Source organism: Lissotriton vulgaris, chromosome 2_2, assembly GCF_964263255.1.
Source record: "Lissotriton vulgaris chromosome 2_2, aLisVul1.2, whole genome shotgun sequence".
NCBI lineage: Eukaryota > Metazoa > Chordata > Amphibia > Caudata > Salamandridae > Lissotriton > Lissotriton vulgaris.
This window is the reverse complement of record NC_141688.1, coordinates 224894127-224913547: the sequence shown is the minus strand read 5'-3', so window position 1 is coordinate 224913547 and position 19421 is coordinate 224894127. Positions and strand designations below refer to the sequence as shown.

At 44.7% G+C, this 19421-nt stretch overlaps 1 protein-coding gene across 1 annotated transcript in view; it reads right to left on the bottom strand.

The window, feature by feature from the left end:
* LOC147729276 (catalase) overlaps positions 1–16358 on the bottom strand; it is a 316196-nt gene extending 299838 nt beyond the window's left edge. Inside the window, exon 1 of the mRNA XM_086959591.1 lies at positions 16067–16358. Within this exon, the coding sequence (XP_086815717.1) occupies positions 16067–16132 (66 nt within the window). The 5' untranslated portion in view covers positions 16133–16358. The remainder of the gene's footprint in view (positions 1–16066) is intronic.
* Positions 16359–19421: the final 3063 nt, after the last annotated feature.

Below are 19421 nucleotides of genomic sequence, written 5' to 3'. Positions count from 1 at the left end.
AGATGTCATCAGTGATGTCATCAGTGATGTCATCAGTGATGTCATGAATGATGTAATATGTGACATCATCAGCAGTGGATTGCGGGTGCGCGATATATAGTTAGTGCAACTAACTATATATGGAATTTCAATGGTTTTGTGTGAGTAAAATACGGTTTTGTAAATGCGAATTCCTAACTATATATGGTCTATAACCTATGGTTTTTTCAGTGAATTTTCAAGGTTTTGCAAATGCTAATTCCTAACTATATATGGTCTATAACCTATGGTTTTTTCAGTGAATTTTCAAGGTTTTGTAAATGCTAATTCCTAACTATATATGGTCTATAGCCTATGGTTTTTTAAGTGAATATATATATACATACATATATAAACATATATCATCTGTATATCTATATAAATACAAACATAAATGCATGCATACATATACTTATATGCATACAGATGCATGTTATTTACATGAAAGTTGAAAAAACACTAATAAAAGCAAAGCTAAAAAGCCACCTCATTACAAACAGAATGGCTTTAACGTAAACGAGGGCGAGATCTATTGCATTTTCAATGCTTGTTTACTTTGGTTCCATCAAGAAGGCATTCAGATGTGTCACACATTTGCCATAAATTCGGAATGTTAGCACTCTAGTTGCACATTAAATCACTGTAGTAAAGCTACTGCTCACCAGGGACGTCTGCTGCTGGTATTCAAAGTGCATGTTTCAGTCTGCATGTCAGAATTTTTTTAATGAAATAGAAGAGGATTTGAGAAGTCACTCAAAATGATCCCTAATTTTTCTTTCTGAAGCACTAATCATACTTTCTATGGCAAAATTAACCCCCTCATGTTGTTCCTTTTTAAATTGAGTGTTTTCAGACTTACCACTTCATTCCAATCAAGATGGCTTCTGGTGTGCCATACTTTTGTCATAAGTAAGACTGTTAGCGCTCTAGTTGTTCTTTAGAACACTCTGGGACATTCTGTAATTGGGCTATACTTGGGGTACATCTGGGTGATATTTGGGCTACATTTAGGCTCTTTTGTCTCTGGTGGCCATCTTGGGAGACTGTATGTCAGAATTTTTTAATGAAATTGAAAAGGGTTTGAGAAGTCACTCAAAATGTGCCCTAATTTTTCTTTCTGCAGCACTAATCATAATTCATATGGCAAAATATACCCCCTCATTTTGTTCCTTTTAAATTAAATGTTTTAAGAGTTACCACTTTATTCCAATCAAGATGGCTTCAGGTGTGCCATACCTTTGTAATAAGTAGGACTGTTAGCGCTCTAGTTGTTCTTTAGAACACTCTGGGACATTCTGTCATTGGGCTATACTTGGGCTACATCTGGGTGATATTTGGGCTACATTTGGGCTCTTTTGTCTCTGGTGGCCATTTTGGGAGACTGCATGTCAGAATTTTTTAATGAAATAGAAGAGGATTTGAAAAGTCACTCAAAATGTGCCCTAATTTTTCTTTCTGCAGCACTAATAATACCTTCTATTGCATAATATACCCCCTCATTTTGTTCCTTTTTAAATTAAATGTTTTAAGAGTTACCACTTTATTCCCATCACGATGGCTTCAGGTGTGCCATACCTTTGTAATAAGTAGGACTGTTAGCGCTCTAGTTGTTCTTTAGAACACTCTGGGACATTCTGTCATTGGGCTATACTTGGGCTACATCTGGGTGATATTTGGGCTACATTTGGGCTCTTTTTTCTCTGGTGGCCATTGTGGGAGACTTCATGTCAGAATGTTTTAATGAAATAGAAAAGGATTTGAGAAGTCACTCAAAATGTGCCCTAATTTTTCATTCTGCAGCACTAATCATACTTTCTATGGTAAAATATACTCCCTCATGTTGTTTCTTTTTAAATTAAATGTTTTAAGAGTTACCACTTTATTCCAATGAAGATGGCTTCAGGTGTGCCATACTTTTGTAATAAGTAGGACTGTTAGCGCTATAGTTGTTCTTTAGAACACTCTAGGAGGCTGCAGTAGAACACAAAGGAATCAACTGACAGTCTCTGTCCTTGTTGGATGTACATGTTTTACTGAGAATGTCAGACTTCATTTTCACATGACTGAGAAAGATAATGTGAATTTACAGAACATATGCTTTCAGTTTAGCTTATAGATCCCCTTCCAAACCACTGTGGGAAAATCATGAGATATTAGTTTTCTTTCAAACAATATTCATGATATCACAGCAGAAGGTTTTTTCACATGGTAAAATCACCTTAGAACCCACCACAATTCCTAAAACGAGTATGGTACCATCAACAAATGATTTATAATGTAACTAAAGTCCTAAAACCCTCTATTAACTACAATGCTTTTTAATGAGGTGCTATCATGTATATTGGTCCCAAGATGGCTGCCAACACTTCTTGGATGAAGTGCTGACAGCCAATCAGATCAGATGTGTGGTTAGGCTCCGCCCAGATATATATCTTTTTTTGAACCTAAATTACTCAAAATCCACTGGAGCACATATATTGAGACCTAGCAAAGGCACATCGGGCTAACAGTCCCTACAATTTTGCCAAGTTTCGTGCAAATCCATTCAGCCGTTCGAGCTAAAAGTGAGGCCAACCGCCCTATGGAAATTAACATGGGAAAAACGCGTTTTGGGACCCCCCTTTTTTCTCGGCCCCCCCCTTGATGAAACCCCCCCAAATTGTCAGGGGCTGCTCAGAAACAAAATGTTCCATTTTCCTGAAAATTTCTGCTAATTCCGTCCACAAACGCCAAAGTTATTAGACATAGAATTTTCAAAAATCCCATAGAGAAAAAATCCTAACTATATATACCTACTGGCGACCGCCAGTAGGTAATATATATATATATATCATGAATCATAAGATCAGAATTAAATGTAAATTAAATATGGATGAATATTTAAAAAAGTGATCGACATGCCTACAATGTATAATAATATGAAATTTGGGATAACAGGACCACAATTATGAGACATTTAGACACTATAAGATGGCCGCCACATTAATGAAAGAAATTGAATGTGCCATTTTTTATGTTTGTTTTTAATCACGTGACGGACCGTCACTATTTACTGATTTAAACATGTCAATGGTGTAATCAGTCGACACTGACGAAGGCGGCAACGCCGAAATGCGTTTGTACGACTAGATTTTGCAGCGCTGCTAATAAATTTGGCATTTAAAAACTATCTGATATGGCTTGGAGTGCCCTTAATTGAGAAGCGATCAGAGTAATTTGGACCGTGTGTTGGCAAATATTCACGCACCCCACAGTGTGTTAAGGAGGCACCCGAGGCTTTGAGAGGAGCGACGGCTGGTGGAAGGAGTGAAACTGATTTAAATTCACCGTCTGCCCCGCCAGTATCGAGCGTGCCGTGGAGAAAGGCACTGCGCACATATGCGACGGAGCAAGGAAGCTAACCCACTCACCAGGAAGACGCGAACCGGGGGGACGGAGAAATCCTAAGACCCGACATTTGCGGAACGGGTGAGTGGACAACTGCGACGATTACAATAACGGTTTACCTCGTATAGCCCATGAGGAATTGAACTTTATGCCAGATAGTAATTCAGCGCTGCAACAGATAATGTTCTCAGATGCAGAGGGTGGAAGCTGCAGGGAGCCTGTTTGTATTGAAAACAGGAGCAAGGAGTACAGAAAAAAAATCGTACCCGGCACACTTAAAGATCTTTTCACTACATTAGAAAAAACCTATGAAAAAGAAATCCGCAAGTGGTGGGAAGCCACAAGTTTGTAAAAATACTTGGAAGTAGGTCGGGTTCCAAGAAGATTGAGAATCTTTATCGTCCCGTCGTATTAAAATCCGAACACAGAACTCCTTCAGGAATGGTCTGAGTTCATGACTGGAGTCACACATGAAATGCAGAAAATTCTAGTAAAGCATGCATGGAGAGACAGAGTGAAATTACAGGAAGAAATAAAAGAAATAGAGAAAAAAATCAGCGAAGATAAAGACACTAAGGCAAGTGAAGATCTGCGCAAATTGATGAAACAACGCCTGGTCGATTATGAAACTGTAATCAAAACAAGAAAACAAGCTAAGTTCATTAGGGACGAGAAAGACTATGCAAACGGTCGAATTCTAACCTTTGCAAAAAAATATGATGTTCCTCGGAGGAACCAACAACTAGGAAAAGTGCAAGTGGCATCTCATGCAAGCACAGAGGAGTCGGAAGTATCAGAAGACAAATCGATCCGTGGGGGTAAACAAACGAGCACCACATCCCTGGGTGCGGACACAAATAGCAACGGAGACGAACAACAATCAACCTCGTCACCTCCTCCTTTTTTTCAGGAGTACGAACTAATACGAGGTCTAAGACAAAGACCGGCTGCAAGAACACATCCGCCAGAAGCCACAAGAGGAAGACGTGGAGGGGAAAAAGGGCAGAAACGGGCCGTTCCACCCCGGTAATGACTCGCAGCAAACGAGGGGGCACCCGGAACTGAAAGACTCGAGCACCATGGGGAGGATGACAGAAAATACAAAAATTAATCTGTCAGATAGAACACTTTCTGAGAAAGAAGAGAGGCTATTGCAACTAGGACTCTTTCTGCCCCACACCGGCCTTCAACTATACACAAACCCGTATTGACCTCTACAAATTTGTGAGGAAGGTCAAACTGCTAAAAATACATACTCTACACCCGAAAGGGGATGTACCAACATCAACGGAGGATACCACGAGGTTCGATACTTTAATAGGAAAAAACTTGGAAGCAGTGATCCTAGCACGGGAACTATCAGGAGAGATAGATTCTCAAGGAGACAGGATACAAGCACCAACACAAATGCTGGAAGAAGGAGGCATTGTCCAACAAGGATGCAAAAGTAAGATGAGTATAAAATCCAAGTTCATCCCGAAAGCCACCCACGACGCCATAGACACAATTGAAGAAGTGGTGATTGGGGAATTGAAAAAGCTACAAAAGAAGAAATTTAATGATGCTAAAAGAAGGAATGGGAACTCATTAAGAACTTAAAAGAAGACAACATAATAATAAAACCGAGTGACAAGGGGGGAAACGTAGTGATCCTCAACAAACAACAGTATGAGGATGAGGCATTTTCACAGTTAAAGAAAACTGAACATTATGCCCCCATAAAGAGAGAAAAATTTGCCGAAAGTGTACAGAATTTAAATATCCTTATCCTAAAATGGAAAGACAAAGGCATATTGGATATAAAGGATTGCCAAAATTTAAAATGTGAACATCCTCAATTAGCGAAATTTTATCACTTACCAAAAGTGCATAAAAGCAAGGTATGGCCACCTGGACGACCGATTGTATCGGCCAAGGACAGCCTTTTGGAAAAAACTTCTGTTTACATTGATAACTTCATTGAACCACTGGTGAAGGATTTAAGTTCGTACCTGAGGGACACCAAGGATTTCTTACGGACAATACAAGGAATGGTGTGGGAGGAGGAATTTATCCTGTGGAGAAGTGTGGCTCACTGGTTAGAGCAGGCAGACCCTGAAGCAGAGGTCAGACCCGGGACCAGGGTTCAATTCCCGACGCGGCAGGGTCTTGAGCTCAAATGTTCATGGACTCGATAATTCTCGCTTCGGTGCCTGACCTAATCATGGGTTCACACTCTGCAACTCTGGGCATTAAGCTTGCTTAATCTCCACAACGGCCCCCCCGCGGCGGGATGCCTGGCTTTCACCTTGGGGATGCCCTGTAGGGGCTATCTCACAGGGAAAAGCCAGGACGGGTTCCCAAGGCAAGCGCGGAGATACCCCTTCGGGGGTCGATTCAGGCGCTATATAAGAAACATAATAATAATAATAATAACATTGGACATTTCCAGACTCTATACCTCGATAAGACATGAGGATGGTTTGAAGGCTATGGGTTCATTCCTGGATAGGAGGCCACTAAGGTTTAGAACACACAACCACATGTTATGTGAACTCACAGAATTCTGTATAAAAAACAATATTTTTCTGTTCTCAGGCAAACTATATCTACAACTGCAGGGGACCGCAATGGGCACGTGCTTCGCCCCCAGCTACGCAAATTTATTCGCGGGCTGGTGGGAGGAGCACGTGGCCTGGGCGGGTGCAAATGAGAAATGGGTGGAAAAGATAGCTTTGTGGACGCGCTATATAGACTATTTGTTCGTCCTATGGCACGGCACACAAAGTGAGGCTTAAGAATACATTAGGATCCTCAACACCAATGAGCAAAATCTAAAATTTACCAGCAATATCAGCAAAAAAAGAGGTGTTTTACTTGGATCTAAGGGTATACATACAGGATGGATGCATCCAGACAGCTCTATATAGAAAACCCACGGCAGGGAACACAATCCTACATGCAGGTAGCTGCCACCCACGCAGTGTAGTGAATAACATCCACCTGGGGGAATTCCTAAGAACAAAGCGAAATTGTTCCACAGAGGAAGAATACATCAGAGCCAGAACAAAGTCTAAAAAGAGATTTGAAGAAAGAGGATACTGTAAGGGTATCCTGAGGGAGGCGGAATCAAGAAGCGACACCAAAACAAGGAACGAATTACTGATTGATAACTCCAAAACTAAGAACATGGAAGTGAGATTGATTACCAATTTCACTGAGAAATCTCCCGATGTGTTCCAGATTCTAAAGAGAAATTGGAACATACTAAAGTCAGACAATGTGGGGGGGAAAAAATTAACAGACTACCCACTAGTCATATATCGAAAGGGAAACTGTTTAAGAGACCATCTAGTAAATAGCCACTATGAACCCAAAAGACAGAAGAATGTCCCCACTCCGGTGTTCAAGCTTGTAAGAATTCACATAAGGTTAAGGAGTTTGAAGTACCAGGGAGACCTAAAAAAAACATAATTTCTAAGCAACTCAATTGCAACTCAGAATTCACTGTATATTGTTTGGTATGCCCATGCGGTAAGAGGTATGAGGGCAGCACCACGAAACAGACAAAATTAAGAATTCTAGAGCATATGAGGGCCATAAATACGAAAGATCAGAGCTACCCAGTGGCCAGGCACTATGAAGAAATGCACAAAAGTAACAGCAATTTACTAACCTTTTTCATCTTGGACCAGCTAACAAGAACAGAGCGAGGGGGTGACTGGGTCAAAAAGCTTAGAAAATTAGAATCGAGATACATCATAATGCTTCAAACTAAGAAACCGATGGGTCTGAACAATGAAGAGGAGATGTGGGTGCACATTGGATAGAATGTACCCCTTTTCTTCTTCTCCTTGCATTTGTACTGACTCTCTCCCCACTGTCTTCCTTATGCCCTTTCCCTCTTCACTCTGAGAACGATGTGATCTAAATTATCAAGCGTATATCAAAAGGTATGTTGCCTATTCATGGCAAAATGGTACGTTTAAGCTGGATATAGCGGGCACCCTGAAACAGGCCGCAAAGCTGTGACGATTGTGGTGACAAAAATAACTTGTGATGATCAACAAGAAATTAAGCCCATTCAGGGCAGAATCATAAGATCAGAATTAAATGTAAATTAAATATGGATGAATATTTAAAAGTGATCGATATGTATACAATGTATAATAATATGAAATTTGGGATAAAATGACCACAATGATGAGACATTTAGACACTATAAGATGGCTGCCACATTAATGAAAGAAATTGAATGTGCCGTTTTTTATGTTTGTTTTTAATCATGTGACGGACCGTCACTGTTTACTTATTTAAACATGTCAATGGTGTAATCAGTCGACACTGACGAAGGCGGCAACGCCGAAACGCGTTTGTTCGACTAGATTTTGCAGCGCTGCTAATAAATTTGGCATTTAAAAACTATCTGATATGGCTTGGAGTGCCCTTAATTGAGAAGCGGTCCGAGTAATTTGGACCGTGTGTTGGCAAATATTCACGCACCCCACCGTGTGTTAAGGAGGCACCTGAGGCTTTGAGAGGAACGACGGCTGGTGGAAGGAGTGAAAAAAAAAAAATATATATATATATATATATATATATATACATACATACACACACACACACACACACTCACACATACATACATAAAAATTTCAGAACATCAGTCTGGCACCGTTTAAAGTTCTGCATAGAGGGTGTTTTCTGAAAGTGGCGCTTGCTGCGCTCGGACACATCCAGCTATATTTCTGGCTGTCCCTGTGCCCTCGCCAGCCTCTGAAAGCCGCCCTCCTGACCCGCGTGGTGAATACCACTCTTGTGCGTAGCGACCCCTCTGCATGCTGTCACCGCCGCAGACAACGGCCGCCACACAGAGATATATATATAAATATATAAAAATATAAAAGAGGTGCAGTTTTTTAGGACTTTCCCACACTGGTGTGGTGTAGGGTGGTAGAAAAGAAGAAGAGAGTTGGGAAAAAAGTAATGACGAAATTATTTGTTGGGGGGGTGGGGGAGGAGACGGAGGAGGTGCAGTGACGAAGGGAGGTCAAAAGGGCATTTGGACTGGATCAGTTACAGATTCAGTAAAGATGAGGAACCATCGCATAAGGAAGTTAATGGTGCTAGACGTAAAGAATAAACCAAAAGTTACCTTTACTCTTTCCCCGTTTTAAAGACTTAAAAGAAACCGGTTCAGATATATTCCCCAAATAGAGCGAGTTTCTACGGCGTTCCATGGGTTCAAATACTCACACTTTTGAAACCTTTAATATAATACTTTCTTCGGACCAGGGATGCCCCTGGTACTCTTTAGTTACAAGACTGTTAATTTACTGAACTATAGCTCCTAAACTGACTCTAGTCTGTAAAGCGCTATGACAACACAGGGGAGGTGGGGGTTATGATCCGCTACATATAAACCAAAATAAATAAAGGACCCTGTTGGAGTTTCGTCCCCTTACTCAAAACGTTGATGTGATAATATTTCTCTTTGAATATATATACATTCATGCCACAATTCTACCGTTTCTAAGATGTTTAAATAGTAGGTGGTGTTATGTCCAGTTGAATGCAGGCCTCGGAAGGATGGAAGGCTAAGCCGGCCGTGCTGGGATTCGAACCGGTGTCATGTACATCACATCCAGTGTCAGAGACGAGGCTGGGAGAGCTAGGCTTGACGTGTCCTCTGTTCGAGAGTGCGCCCCGCACATTGTATGCTGGTTTACAATGAGCGGGGGATAAGGCACCAAACAGGATGGAGTATTGCGGCTGTTGGCAACACGAGCAGAGGCCTCAGGGCAGAGCCACTCACATTCCGCACCCGTTGCTGCGGATTTGCGGTTGCCGCTCCCCCGGGAACCGCTGATTTACTTTCCGGTGCACCATCTTGGACATGCCCCCACAAAGCGCTGCCATTTGTCTCCATGTCCCGTCCTTTTGCGATTTTGACATTCTTTCTCGTCTGTAAACAGTCAAAAACACGCCCCCAGTCTGAAAAGGAAGGGGCTTACAGAAAAATGGTTCTTCTTTGCTTCTAAGCCCCGTCTTTTTCGGATTAGGGGGGCGTGTTTTTGACTGACGTCACTGAGATAAAGAAAGTCAAAAAACATGCCCCTCAATCCGAAAAGACGGGGCTTAGAGGCAAAGAAGAACGTCACAGAAACCTCTTCTCCAATGGCTGGCCGCCATTTAGGGAGCCAGCCAATGGAGAAGAGGGGCGGGTTTAAGCCTCGCTACTCTGAAACATAAGATCTCGCCAGCGAGACTGCGCATGCGCAGCCTATGCTAGCCGAGACCTAAAAAGGACCCTTCCCAGTGGACCCTGAAGAAACCCTGTGGAAGACAGAAGGTGGGAGAGCCACCCTACCAGTGGATACCCTAGCACCCACGTTACCTACACTAGGGAAGCCGCGTGCATAGGTGTGAAGTGGTATCCGAATCCCCTGTCGAACCCAATAAAGGACTTCTGGAGAAGTAGAAATTGTCCGGTGGAATCCGAAGGTGGATTCTAGTTGAAAGGTACCTGCAAGCAGAGTGGACAGAGTATATGTCACTCAGGAGTGATCTAGAGACTTGGAAGACGGATGTCCACCGATGTCAGGTGTTGCAGGAGAGTTGACGGTGACCTTTACTCTGCAGCTGTCAGCACCAGGAACGCTGAGGAAGACAAGGAGCTGTGTACGAGCTGTCCCACATGGCAGGTCGGCAGTTGAGGGACGGTGTCCGTCGGAAGCACCAACAAGCCTTAGCAACTTCAACCCACGTGGATGTCGAAGAAGATGCAGTGTCTGGACCACTAAGGTCCAGCAGAGGAGTCAGGGCAGGCCCTGAGCAATCTGGGGAGCCCAAAAGAAACATAGGTGACCCTCAACAGGACCCACAGGCCTGGGGCACAGGAGTCACAAGAGGACCATGAGCAGCTCACCAAAAGATACAGCCACGATGCAAACGATGCGGTGTGGATGAAGATTCTGGTCACTGGAGATGCTTAAGTTTGGGGCTACTTGGAGCCCGAAGAATCTTGATGGTAGGAAGCTAACGAGCCTTGGAAACAGCAAGTCGATGCGCTGCACAGGGGTACAGTTCCTGTGGCTACCACGAGGGATACTGGCTACAAACTTGGTGAGAGGGAAAGGCAGGCCTCTAGAGCTGTGTAGAACCACCACCTGTGTTGCTGAACCTTTCAGAGTCCGTAGGAGCTCAGGAACAGCAGTCTGGTCAGCTTAGTTGTGGTGCCTGTAGATGCAGGGAAGTGACTCCTTAACTCCAAGGGAGATTCCTTCAAGAGTCATGGATGCTCACAGGCCTTGGTTGGTTCCTGTATGGTGCACAGACGATGCAGCAGACTGAAAGGGGGACGTAGTCGAGCCCATACAAAGTCCAGAGTACCCAGGCTGTAGAAGTTGAAGCGATGTCTGAATTGAATTGTGTCCCACGACGAATCTAGAGACCCTCCCACAGGTACGCCCGTAAGTACCCTAAGGAAAGGGTTGGGACGATTCAGGTGAGGAAGTTAACTCCCATGTCATTTGTCCAGTTTCGCACCAGAGCGTGACTCAACGGCTCCCTGAGCCGGTTTGAACTGTACTATGCAAGGGGAAACCAAATGTGCCCCTCACGCAGACTAATCCAGCACCAATACACTAAATCCTGTCTGGGAGGTAGTCACACCTCTCTTTGACAGGATACCTATTGTTCTGCCTTCCCCTGCTCGAGCTTGGCTCAGCAGCAGAAGTGCAGAATCGTGTCTCTGGTCAGCAGCAGCCATGTTGTGCTGTCCGAGTCTAGAAGACGGGACTATAAAGAGCCTAACGGCAGGCTCTTCCAGTGCTTGGAATCATACTTCACACATCCTTTACGGTGTAGGGGTATGATTCCAACATATTTCATACCAAACATGAGGATTTGTAGCAGCCAGTTTCGAGATGGTCAACGCGTAATTATGTGGTGCCCCTCTATATGGTATATGGCTGCTTCACTTACAACTCAGGAGAATGGACTCCATAGGCTGTAGAGAGTTACTACTCTTGCAGGGGCACCTTCACACTTAAAACCAAGCCCTCTTCCTTCAGGATTGCAAAGACCTGCTATAGGGGTGACTTATAGGGTTTAAGTGCAGTGACCCTATTTATTTATAAAGTTTTATATAGCGCGGACATGATCCCGAAGGATATCAGAAACCTATATCTTTAGTTAGTGGTGCTAGCACCAGCTTACACAGGCTTCAATGGCAGACCTGTGATTACAGTTTGAATGGTCTCCAATAGGTAGCATAATACATGCTTCAGCCAATGGGAGACCTCTGGGGAACCAGATCCCTGGGTACCTTAGTACCATATACTAGGTACTGATAAAGGTACCCCAGTGTCCAATCTGGGACGTACCAGAGTACTGAACATAACAATTTAACAGAGAAAGCAGAGAGACTGGGGTCCTGATTAGCAGGATCCCATTCAGACTAGTCAAACTAGCTTAGCACCAGGCAAAAGTGGAGGTAACCATGCAGAAGGAGCCTACCTTTCTACAATAGCCCCCTCCAGGTAAGCAATTCAAGCATTTTTTGACAGTGCATAGTGAAGCAGAGTGACTTCCGATTTGCAACTGGGTGGAGGAATTGTCTGGCATGCCACTGTCTAAATGAGGGCTGTGGATTCATACAGCATTCATTTTCACTGCTACGACCCAAACCTACAATTTTAAGTTTGTCTGATTTGGAGACAAACCATCATTTTAGTTGTTGCACAATTCAAGTGTTGCAATAACTATACCTATACCTACTCGGTCTGTTTATTATCTGGAAAGAATTTTGTTTGGGGAAAAATTATGAAACCGAGCGTACTAGTTTATATACTTTGATAGCAACTACGAGACTCTCGTGTCTTTAGATTTATCAGCATTAATATAGTCTCCTGTCGCTTTCAGTCTTGGTGGTCTTTCCTTGCGGTTCTGGGATTCTTCCCTAAAGGCAATTGTGGTGGCATTTTGCCCCATTGTTAAACTTGAGGCCATTAGCCTTCACAATGTAATGTTGTAGAATATGAGATGTCACTGTGTCCTAACTGTTGCGATACATGGATCTGAATGATTGGCATAGGGATACAGAAGAACAATTGGGATTCTGAAGTATGTCAGAAAGTTAATGTGTGTTTTCTAATGTTATACAAGCTACTCACATTTAGCAATTCAATTTTGGAACCTACCTTAATTCCGGTCTGATTTATTTTGTATGTGCTAAGTAAATCTTTGTTATACTGGTCCTAATTTAGTTAGTTTAGTTTAGCTTGTACCAACATACCCAACTGCTTTATTTTGTTTCTTGAAACAAAGTTTCATTTACAGTTTGTGATGACCAATACAATTATGACCAAAACTTCTAAAAGGGCAATTGTTAAGTCTTACCTAAGTTCTCTCTTATTCTATTTACTATGCGAGTACATTAAGAAACTAGTTATGGATATTAATCTAAAAATAGGCAACTATATCCATTAATAAAATATCCTTTAGATACAGAAATTCTTGAAGATTGCAGATTACTTCTAGCACTCTGCAGTGAGCAAGATAATTAAAGTTTCTGTGACTCCAGCTTATAAATTATACCAACACTTCTCAAAGGCTATAACTTAAATTCACACCAATTAAAAGCACTAAGGAGACATGTACCATATACTTTACTCAGTCATCACACATTGGAACAGGTAAGCAAATGTGGACTTATTGCGCTTCATCAATTACCACCTATTGACACAGGGGATTGCAAAGGCCAGCAAAATTTTATGGGACAGTTCTGGCTTGGTTTAACAACCTTCAAACAGCCATTTCTAATAAACTATCCTCAAATTTGCAGAGAAGTTAAATCTGTGATGTATTTTCTTTGCCAGATTTATGGATCTCTTCAGATATTGTTCAGAGACATACTCCATCATTTAACAAAGGTCCGCTATTAACGAAAACCATAGGAGTAACACCGGACCTAATGCTGATCCTGGAAAACATAACAATATTACCATATTGAGATTTAAGATTTGGAATAAGTATCTGAGCTTTAACCGTTCCAGAGCACCCTGTGGCATCAATTTCTAGTGATGTTGAGAGGCCAAAGGTTGTTCCCTGTAGCTCAGGCGCCCCCCTGTACCCTGGAAATTGGTTCTCCTGCTACTATAGAACCTTCAGTGAATTACATCACAATTAAATTTCAGATAAAAGGCTCAACAGCCTATGCAAAGACTCCCTGTTGTCCTCATGTAGTACTAAAGAGGCATGATTGTGTACATTACATGTATATAAGAGGTATACATGCATTGTAAGAATATCAGATGTTTGTTGGTGTGTCACAGTATTTACATAAATAATTTAAATACCACTATTTTGTTTTATTTTATAGTGCTACTCATCTCAATGCAGTGTGCCAGAGCGCTCTACATCACACGTACACAGTATACATTGACAATTAATTATATAAGTGTGGAAATCATTGTATAGGATGCGTTACATAAGATAGTAAGTGTTACAAGGTGTTGCCGTCAAATGCCCTTCACAGCTCACTGTGCTATATTAGAAGAAGGATTACAATTTATAAACGGCAAGTACCAAAAGGATCTCTGTGCTTGTTGCAGTAGCCCACATACATATCTACATAAAATAATCTGTCATCTGCATGTTATATGATGTGCATTGCAGGAGGCACATTAACCCTATGCTACCTGAATTCAAAACAATAGACAAAACACAGATCTCTCCAGAAAATGAGTCAACCTTCTGAGTTCTCCCACTATTATTATTCCATATACACCAAGAACCCTGCAAACTGTCCCTTTACCCAATAAGATTTTTCTAAATTCAGACTATGCAAGCAATTAAGCAGAAAAGATTTACTGCCAGGTTTCTTCTTGTTGCTAATTTCTTTGTATCAGGGTTTTAAAAAACAAACGTTCAGGGTGAGGCCGAGATTTGAAACACTTTTTTAACACAATCCTGACGCATTCCCATTTGTTATATATTGCAATGTGCACAAATGTACTCATGCTAGACCCGCTAAATGTATGTGTAGAGTCTAAAGTTCTGATGTCACTTCTTGTGTTGTTACTTGCTGGGAGGTCATGAGTTGCCGAATGGCAGATCTTTCTCCCACCTCGCCGCTAAGACATGAAACAGCCTCCACATCCACCTGGTCAGACCCAGGAGCAGCTGACCTTCAAGAAACTCCTCAAGACCTGGATGTTCAAACAGTAACGCCCCCCACCCCCCCGCACCTTGGGACCCTCGCGGGTGTGTAGCTCGCTCTACAAATGAGAGATTAATGGAATCATGTTATGTTGTGTCACACCGTAATATCACGCGCCCTGATGTCACTTGCATACCATCTAATGTGGGGAGTCCCAACCTTTTCTTTTTTTAGGACTTTTCTCCTGGCCCTTAATACTCCCCTCAGGCAACTACTCTGGTAATTATTATCGGTCCTACAGGCCCACGGTGAGCTACACAAATCCTAGGGGCCCTATGCAAGCAGCACTCTTGTGCAGCTGTCACCTGTTGTTCCAGGACCCTCTACTTCATCTACCTTCGAGGCACCTCACAGATGCGAGATCCCACCACAGGTCTGCAAGGATCCCACAGTGCGGGCAGGACTGCTCCCTCCCTCAATACTTCTACATGTATTGTGTAGTCTTTTTTAACATGCACACGTCACTTTCCCTCTTGTAAGTATCGTTTGCTACCTCTTGTACTTTGTTTGCTCTTGATACATGCACAACTGCCACCATTGCCTCATGTAACGTAACGTTCGCTCGTGTTCTGAGTATCTGCCATTTAGTGCAGTATTTTACCTCTATATTTACTTTGCACGCTTGTGTAACACACACACACGTAATTTCTTTTCTTCTTGTAATGGAGTGGAGAAGTGTGGCTCAGGGGTTAGAGGCGGCAGACCCGGAAGCTGAGATCGGCCCTGGACCAGGGTTCAATTCCCCGCCTCGGCGGGTCTTGGGCTAAAAATTCCACGTACTCTATAATTCTCGCTCCGGTGCCTTCTCGATTTACGGGTTCACACTCTGCGACTCTGGGCAAGAGCTTGCTTAATCTCCACAATGGCCCCTCGCAGCGGGATGCCTGGCTTTCACCTTGTGGATACCCTGCCAGGGTTATCTCACAGGGGAATACCAGGACGGGTTCCCTATGCAAGCGCCGGGAAACCCACTGCGGTAGCTGTGCGCTATTTAAGCTCAAATACATTTACATGTATCGTTTGCTACCTCTTGTATTTTGTTTGCTCGCTACATGCACAATTGTCACTATTGCCTTATGTAACGTAACGTTTGCTTTTGTAACATGCTCTTGTAATTTTTCCTCATGTTTCACTACTGTTGCGCTTTGACACCTTCGGGTAAACTCCGCGCTATATAAAAACGCATCAAATAAATAATTAAAATCCCCTTCCAGTGCATTGTCCTGCCTTAGGCTCTCATTGGCCTCGAGCCACCCTAGAGTCCCGGTTGGGAGCAGCTGAGATAACTTGAATGTCCCCGCCTTCACTGCCCTCCGATCCCCTCACCGGTCCCTCCAGAGGTCTCCACTGGTGCCAAGTCCTTGCAACGCCGCGTCGAGTTCACCCAGTGACCCGGGGGCCCTCCTCAGACCTCCGCTGACGTACCCTCTGCCCCCGTCTGGTGTCATGGTCCCTCACCTGCTTCCCGCGGCTCTCCTGCCAGCCTTTCATCTGGTCGGCCGCTTTGTCTCTGCTCTCCGCCATGTCTGCCTGCTGATCGCCGCTGCCGTTACTGGTGTCGTTATCTGCGCCCTGCAGCCGTTCCCGTTACCACTACCGCATCGGGGCCCGTCCCCGCCTCCGGCCCAAAGTTCAGCGTCTCCTCAGTGCACCGCCTGACAGGCTGGCGCACACGCCACTCACTCGCGACACCCCGCCCACCTCCATCCGCCTACCCGTCGTTGACAAATAGCATTTTGCACAGGGCTTCGGTCCTTGTCCTGCCAATCATTTTAAGCCGCCGCCTCTGCTGCTACGCCACCTCTCACTGGACTCCCACTGATTGGGTATCACATATCGCCTCTCTCCTACAAAAAACAAGCGCTTTTTTATCTAGAAACAGGCAGAAACAATCAAGTTTAGCAAACGATAGGGACAATCTGAACAGGTTGAATTTTTTTTGTGCAGATTTATATAGCGCGAACTCGACCCAAGGAATTGGAGCGCTTTACACGAGCACCAGTTATGTTATGCTTCGACGCCACGCCTCGTCAGGGGCAGTAAGCGCTATATAAATGCAATTGCAATACAATACAATATAATACAAAAGGACACTCCTTAGCTAGAAATCCTTTTAGTAATAAAACACTGTTCAATCAATGTGCTCCTCTGAGCTGGCAGGAGGCATTGTTCTCAGTCCCATGTGAACTTTTACAGTGGAGGCTGTGTAGGCCAATGTATCACTACTGTTCCTATTGTGAAGCGCTCTGACAGCTTCAGGTAAAGTCTGCGCTATATAAAAACGCATTAAAAAATGGCATGGGCTGTAGCCCTCATACATTCTCTGGAGCAGCACCAGTGTGTGAAAATGGTGCCCCCAATACATACCTGAGCACTGATTAGCCATAAAAAATACACCCAAAGTGCCTACTCAGTTCACACATGGGCGTGTTCCTTTCCACAGAGGAACCGTGACTAGGGCAGATCCTTTACAGTCACCCATGACCTATTGTTGCCTGAAAAGATTACGCCAGCATGCTGTATTCCAGTTAATACTCTGTCTCTGAACCTGTACCTACCTTCTGCAAATGATCAGTACCACTAGAAAGAGTCTCTATCAGTTAGTCTTGTGAGCGTCTCGCTGCCTCCAGCCTACTATGACTAGCTGCCACTCTTGCTACATTTTGTCTGCCCTTAACAGGGTGAGAGGTAAAGTGTCCCAGTTAAAAAACAAACTCACAAATTGTTAGACCTGACATCATTGGCTTGAGTCTCTCCTCCATTTTTTCTGTTTGCCTCCACTGTTTTTCGATGTTTTGCTGGTATATGCTTTGGGCGCTGTGCCACTGCTGATCAGTGCCACAGCGCAAGTGCTCCCTATGTTAAATTCATGTATCTATTGTATCCATGTTTGGCTTGTTTGGTTTACTGTCAGTCCCCCGTCTAGTGCACCAGGAGTGCCGGGGCTTGTAAATACAAATGCCGCTCGTGGGCTTGCAGCACGTGTTGTGCCACCCGCAGGAGCGGCCTCGTAAAAGAATGTCTACGGGTCGGTCATTGCGAGACCCACGTGCAGCCTAGTGCTGTCACGCAGGCTGCGCAAGTATACCTACTTGCCAGCCCCTCAAACCTTCCCTTGACTTCATGTTAGTCACCCCTATGGTAGGCCCACGGGCAGGGTGCATTGTAAGTATAAGGTAGGACACGCCTGACCAAGTTGGCATGTCCTAATAGTGAATTACAGCCATCTTCGTTCTTCACTATTGCGAGGTAGCTTGCTCTCCATTAGTTAGAATGGGCCGCCGGGATTATTAACGCTATGATCCTAGCTGGCTCGGGGAGCATGGTACAATGTCGAGTTTGGTATCCCTGAACTCGGGGTTTAATAACGCATCCGTTGGTGTGGATGGTTTTTGGACTCTGGGTTTGAAAATAGCACTTTTAGAAAGTGTCTATTTTCTTGTCTAACCATTTCTGGTTTCTGCTGGTCCTGCGTGTGTGTGATAGGAGCTGGGTGGCTCCACAGGTCTGGATGAGTCAGTGTGGGATGAGTGGGACATTTGCGTTGAGAGTAGGGGGAGAGTAGTTGCTGATAGCCTGCCCTGCCTGATACAATGATGGCTGCACCTCCTGCCAAGCGGCTGATGGCTCTGTGCCTGAAATGGACGATCCTAGCCCCACCTCCTGCCAGGAGGCCGATAGCTCTGCTCCTGCCAGTATCAATGCTGGCTCCACCTCCTGCTGGGCGTCTGAGGACCCAGCCCTGCGCAATGAATAGGCCAGGTGCTTCTGCCTGGCTCCACCCACAACAGACCCAGGATGTTGGGAAATTCCCCTGCATGGACAAAGGGATTAAAGCCAAAAAGGGGTATAAGAGAAGGGCCCCTGAACCATGAAATCAGATCACTTCTGACAAGGAACCCTGTAACCAAGGACAAGAAGCCTGCTGATCTGAGGACTTGCCTACCCCTTCTGCCAGTGTGCTGTTTGCTGGGGGGAATCCTGCAGTGCTTCTTTATTTTTGCCAAGGAACCAGGAGAGAGGAACTGTGTGTGTACTCTCACGCTTGCTAAGAAAATCTCCAAGGACTGGAAGAGTGCCAGTCTCCTGCTGAAGTCACAGGGCTAAAGGACTTCATCTGCTTAAAGTGCTATTTGCTGGAACCTGTGAATCCAGCACCTCTGAAAGAGCCAGTGACCTCGACACCGACGGACGTCGCCGAATCCAGCTCGACATAGTGAGTAACGGCTCAAGTGTCCCGCTTCCTCGACGCCGGCCGCCGGGCCCGATCGACGCCAGCAGCAACGCCAGTGAGTAGCGAGTTCGGGGGGGGCGTGGCTTGGACGCCGATCGGGATGGCGGCGTGAGCTCGCAGCTCCGCGCGGAATCCCGTTAATTCTCCTGTTTTCGGGACCCTAGGCGACCCGAAGACGACGTTCCTGCCCTCTGAAGTGTGAGGGGACAGCTGGGCACAATTGGAGGGTCGCTGGGGGACTGCTGGCCCCGAGAAGATCGAGAGAAGAGGCGGCCGAGGTGTTGCCGAGGGTGCGAAGAAAATGGCGGCGAGGAGGTCGGACGGCCCCGAACTTCAGCCCTGAGCCAAGTTGTCGCCGAGTGGCAAGAGTTCCTGCACTCGGCTGCCCGAGGCACTAGGATCGGCGGTGCTGTGTCCTGAGACCAGGGGACACTGACCTGATTCGCCCAGGAGCTTGGGGACCTTCGTTGGCCGCCGCCCTAAGACTCATCCTTCCCCCCTCAGGCTTCGGAGGGGGGTGACGGAACGGAGCTCGTCTACCTGGCCATTGCTCATGAGAACGTCGGTGGGGACATTGCA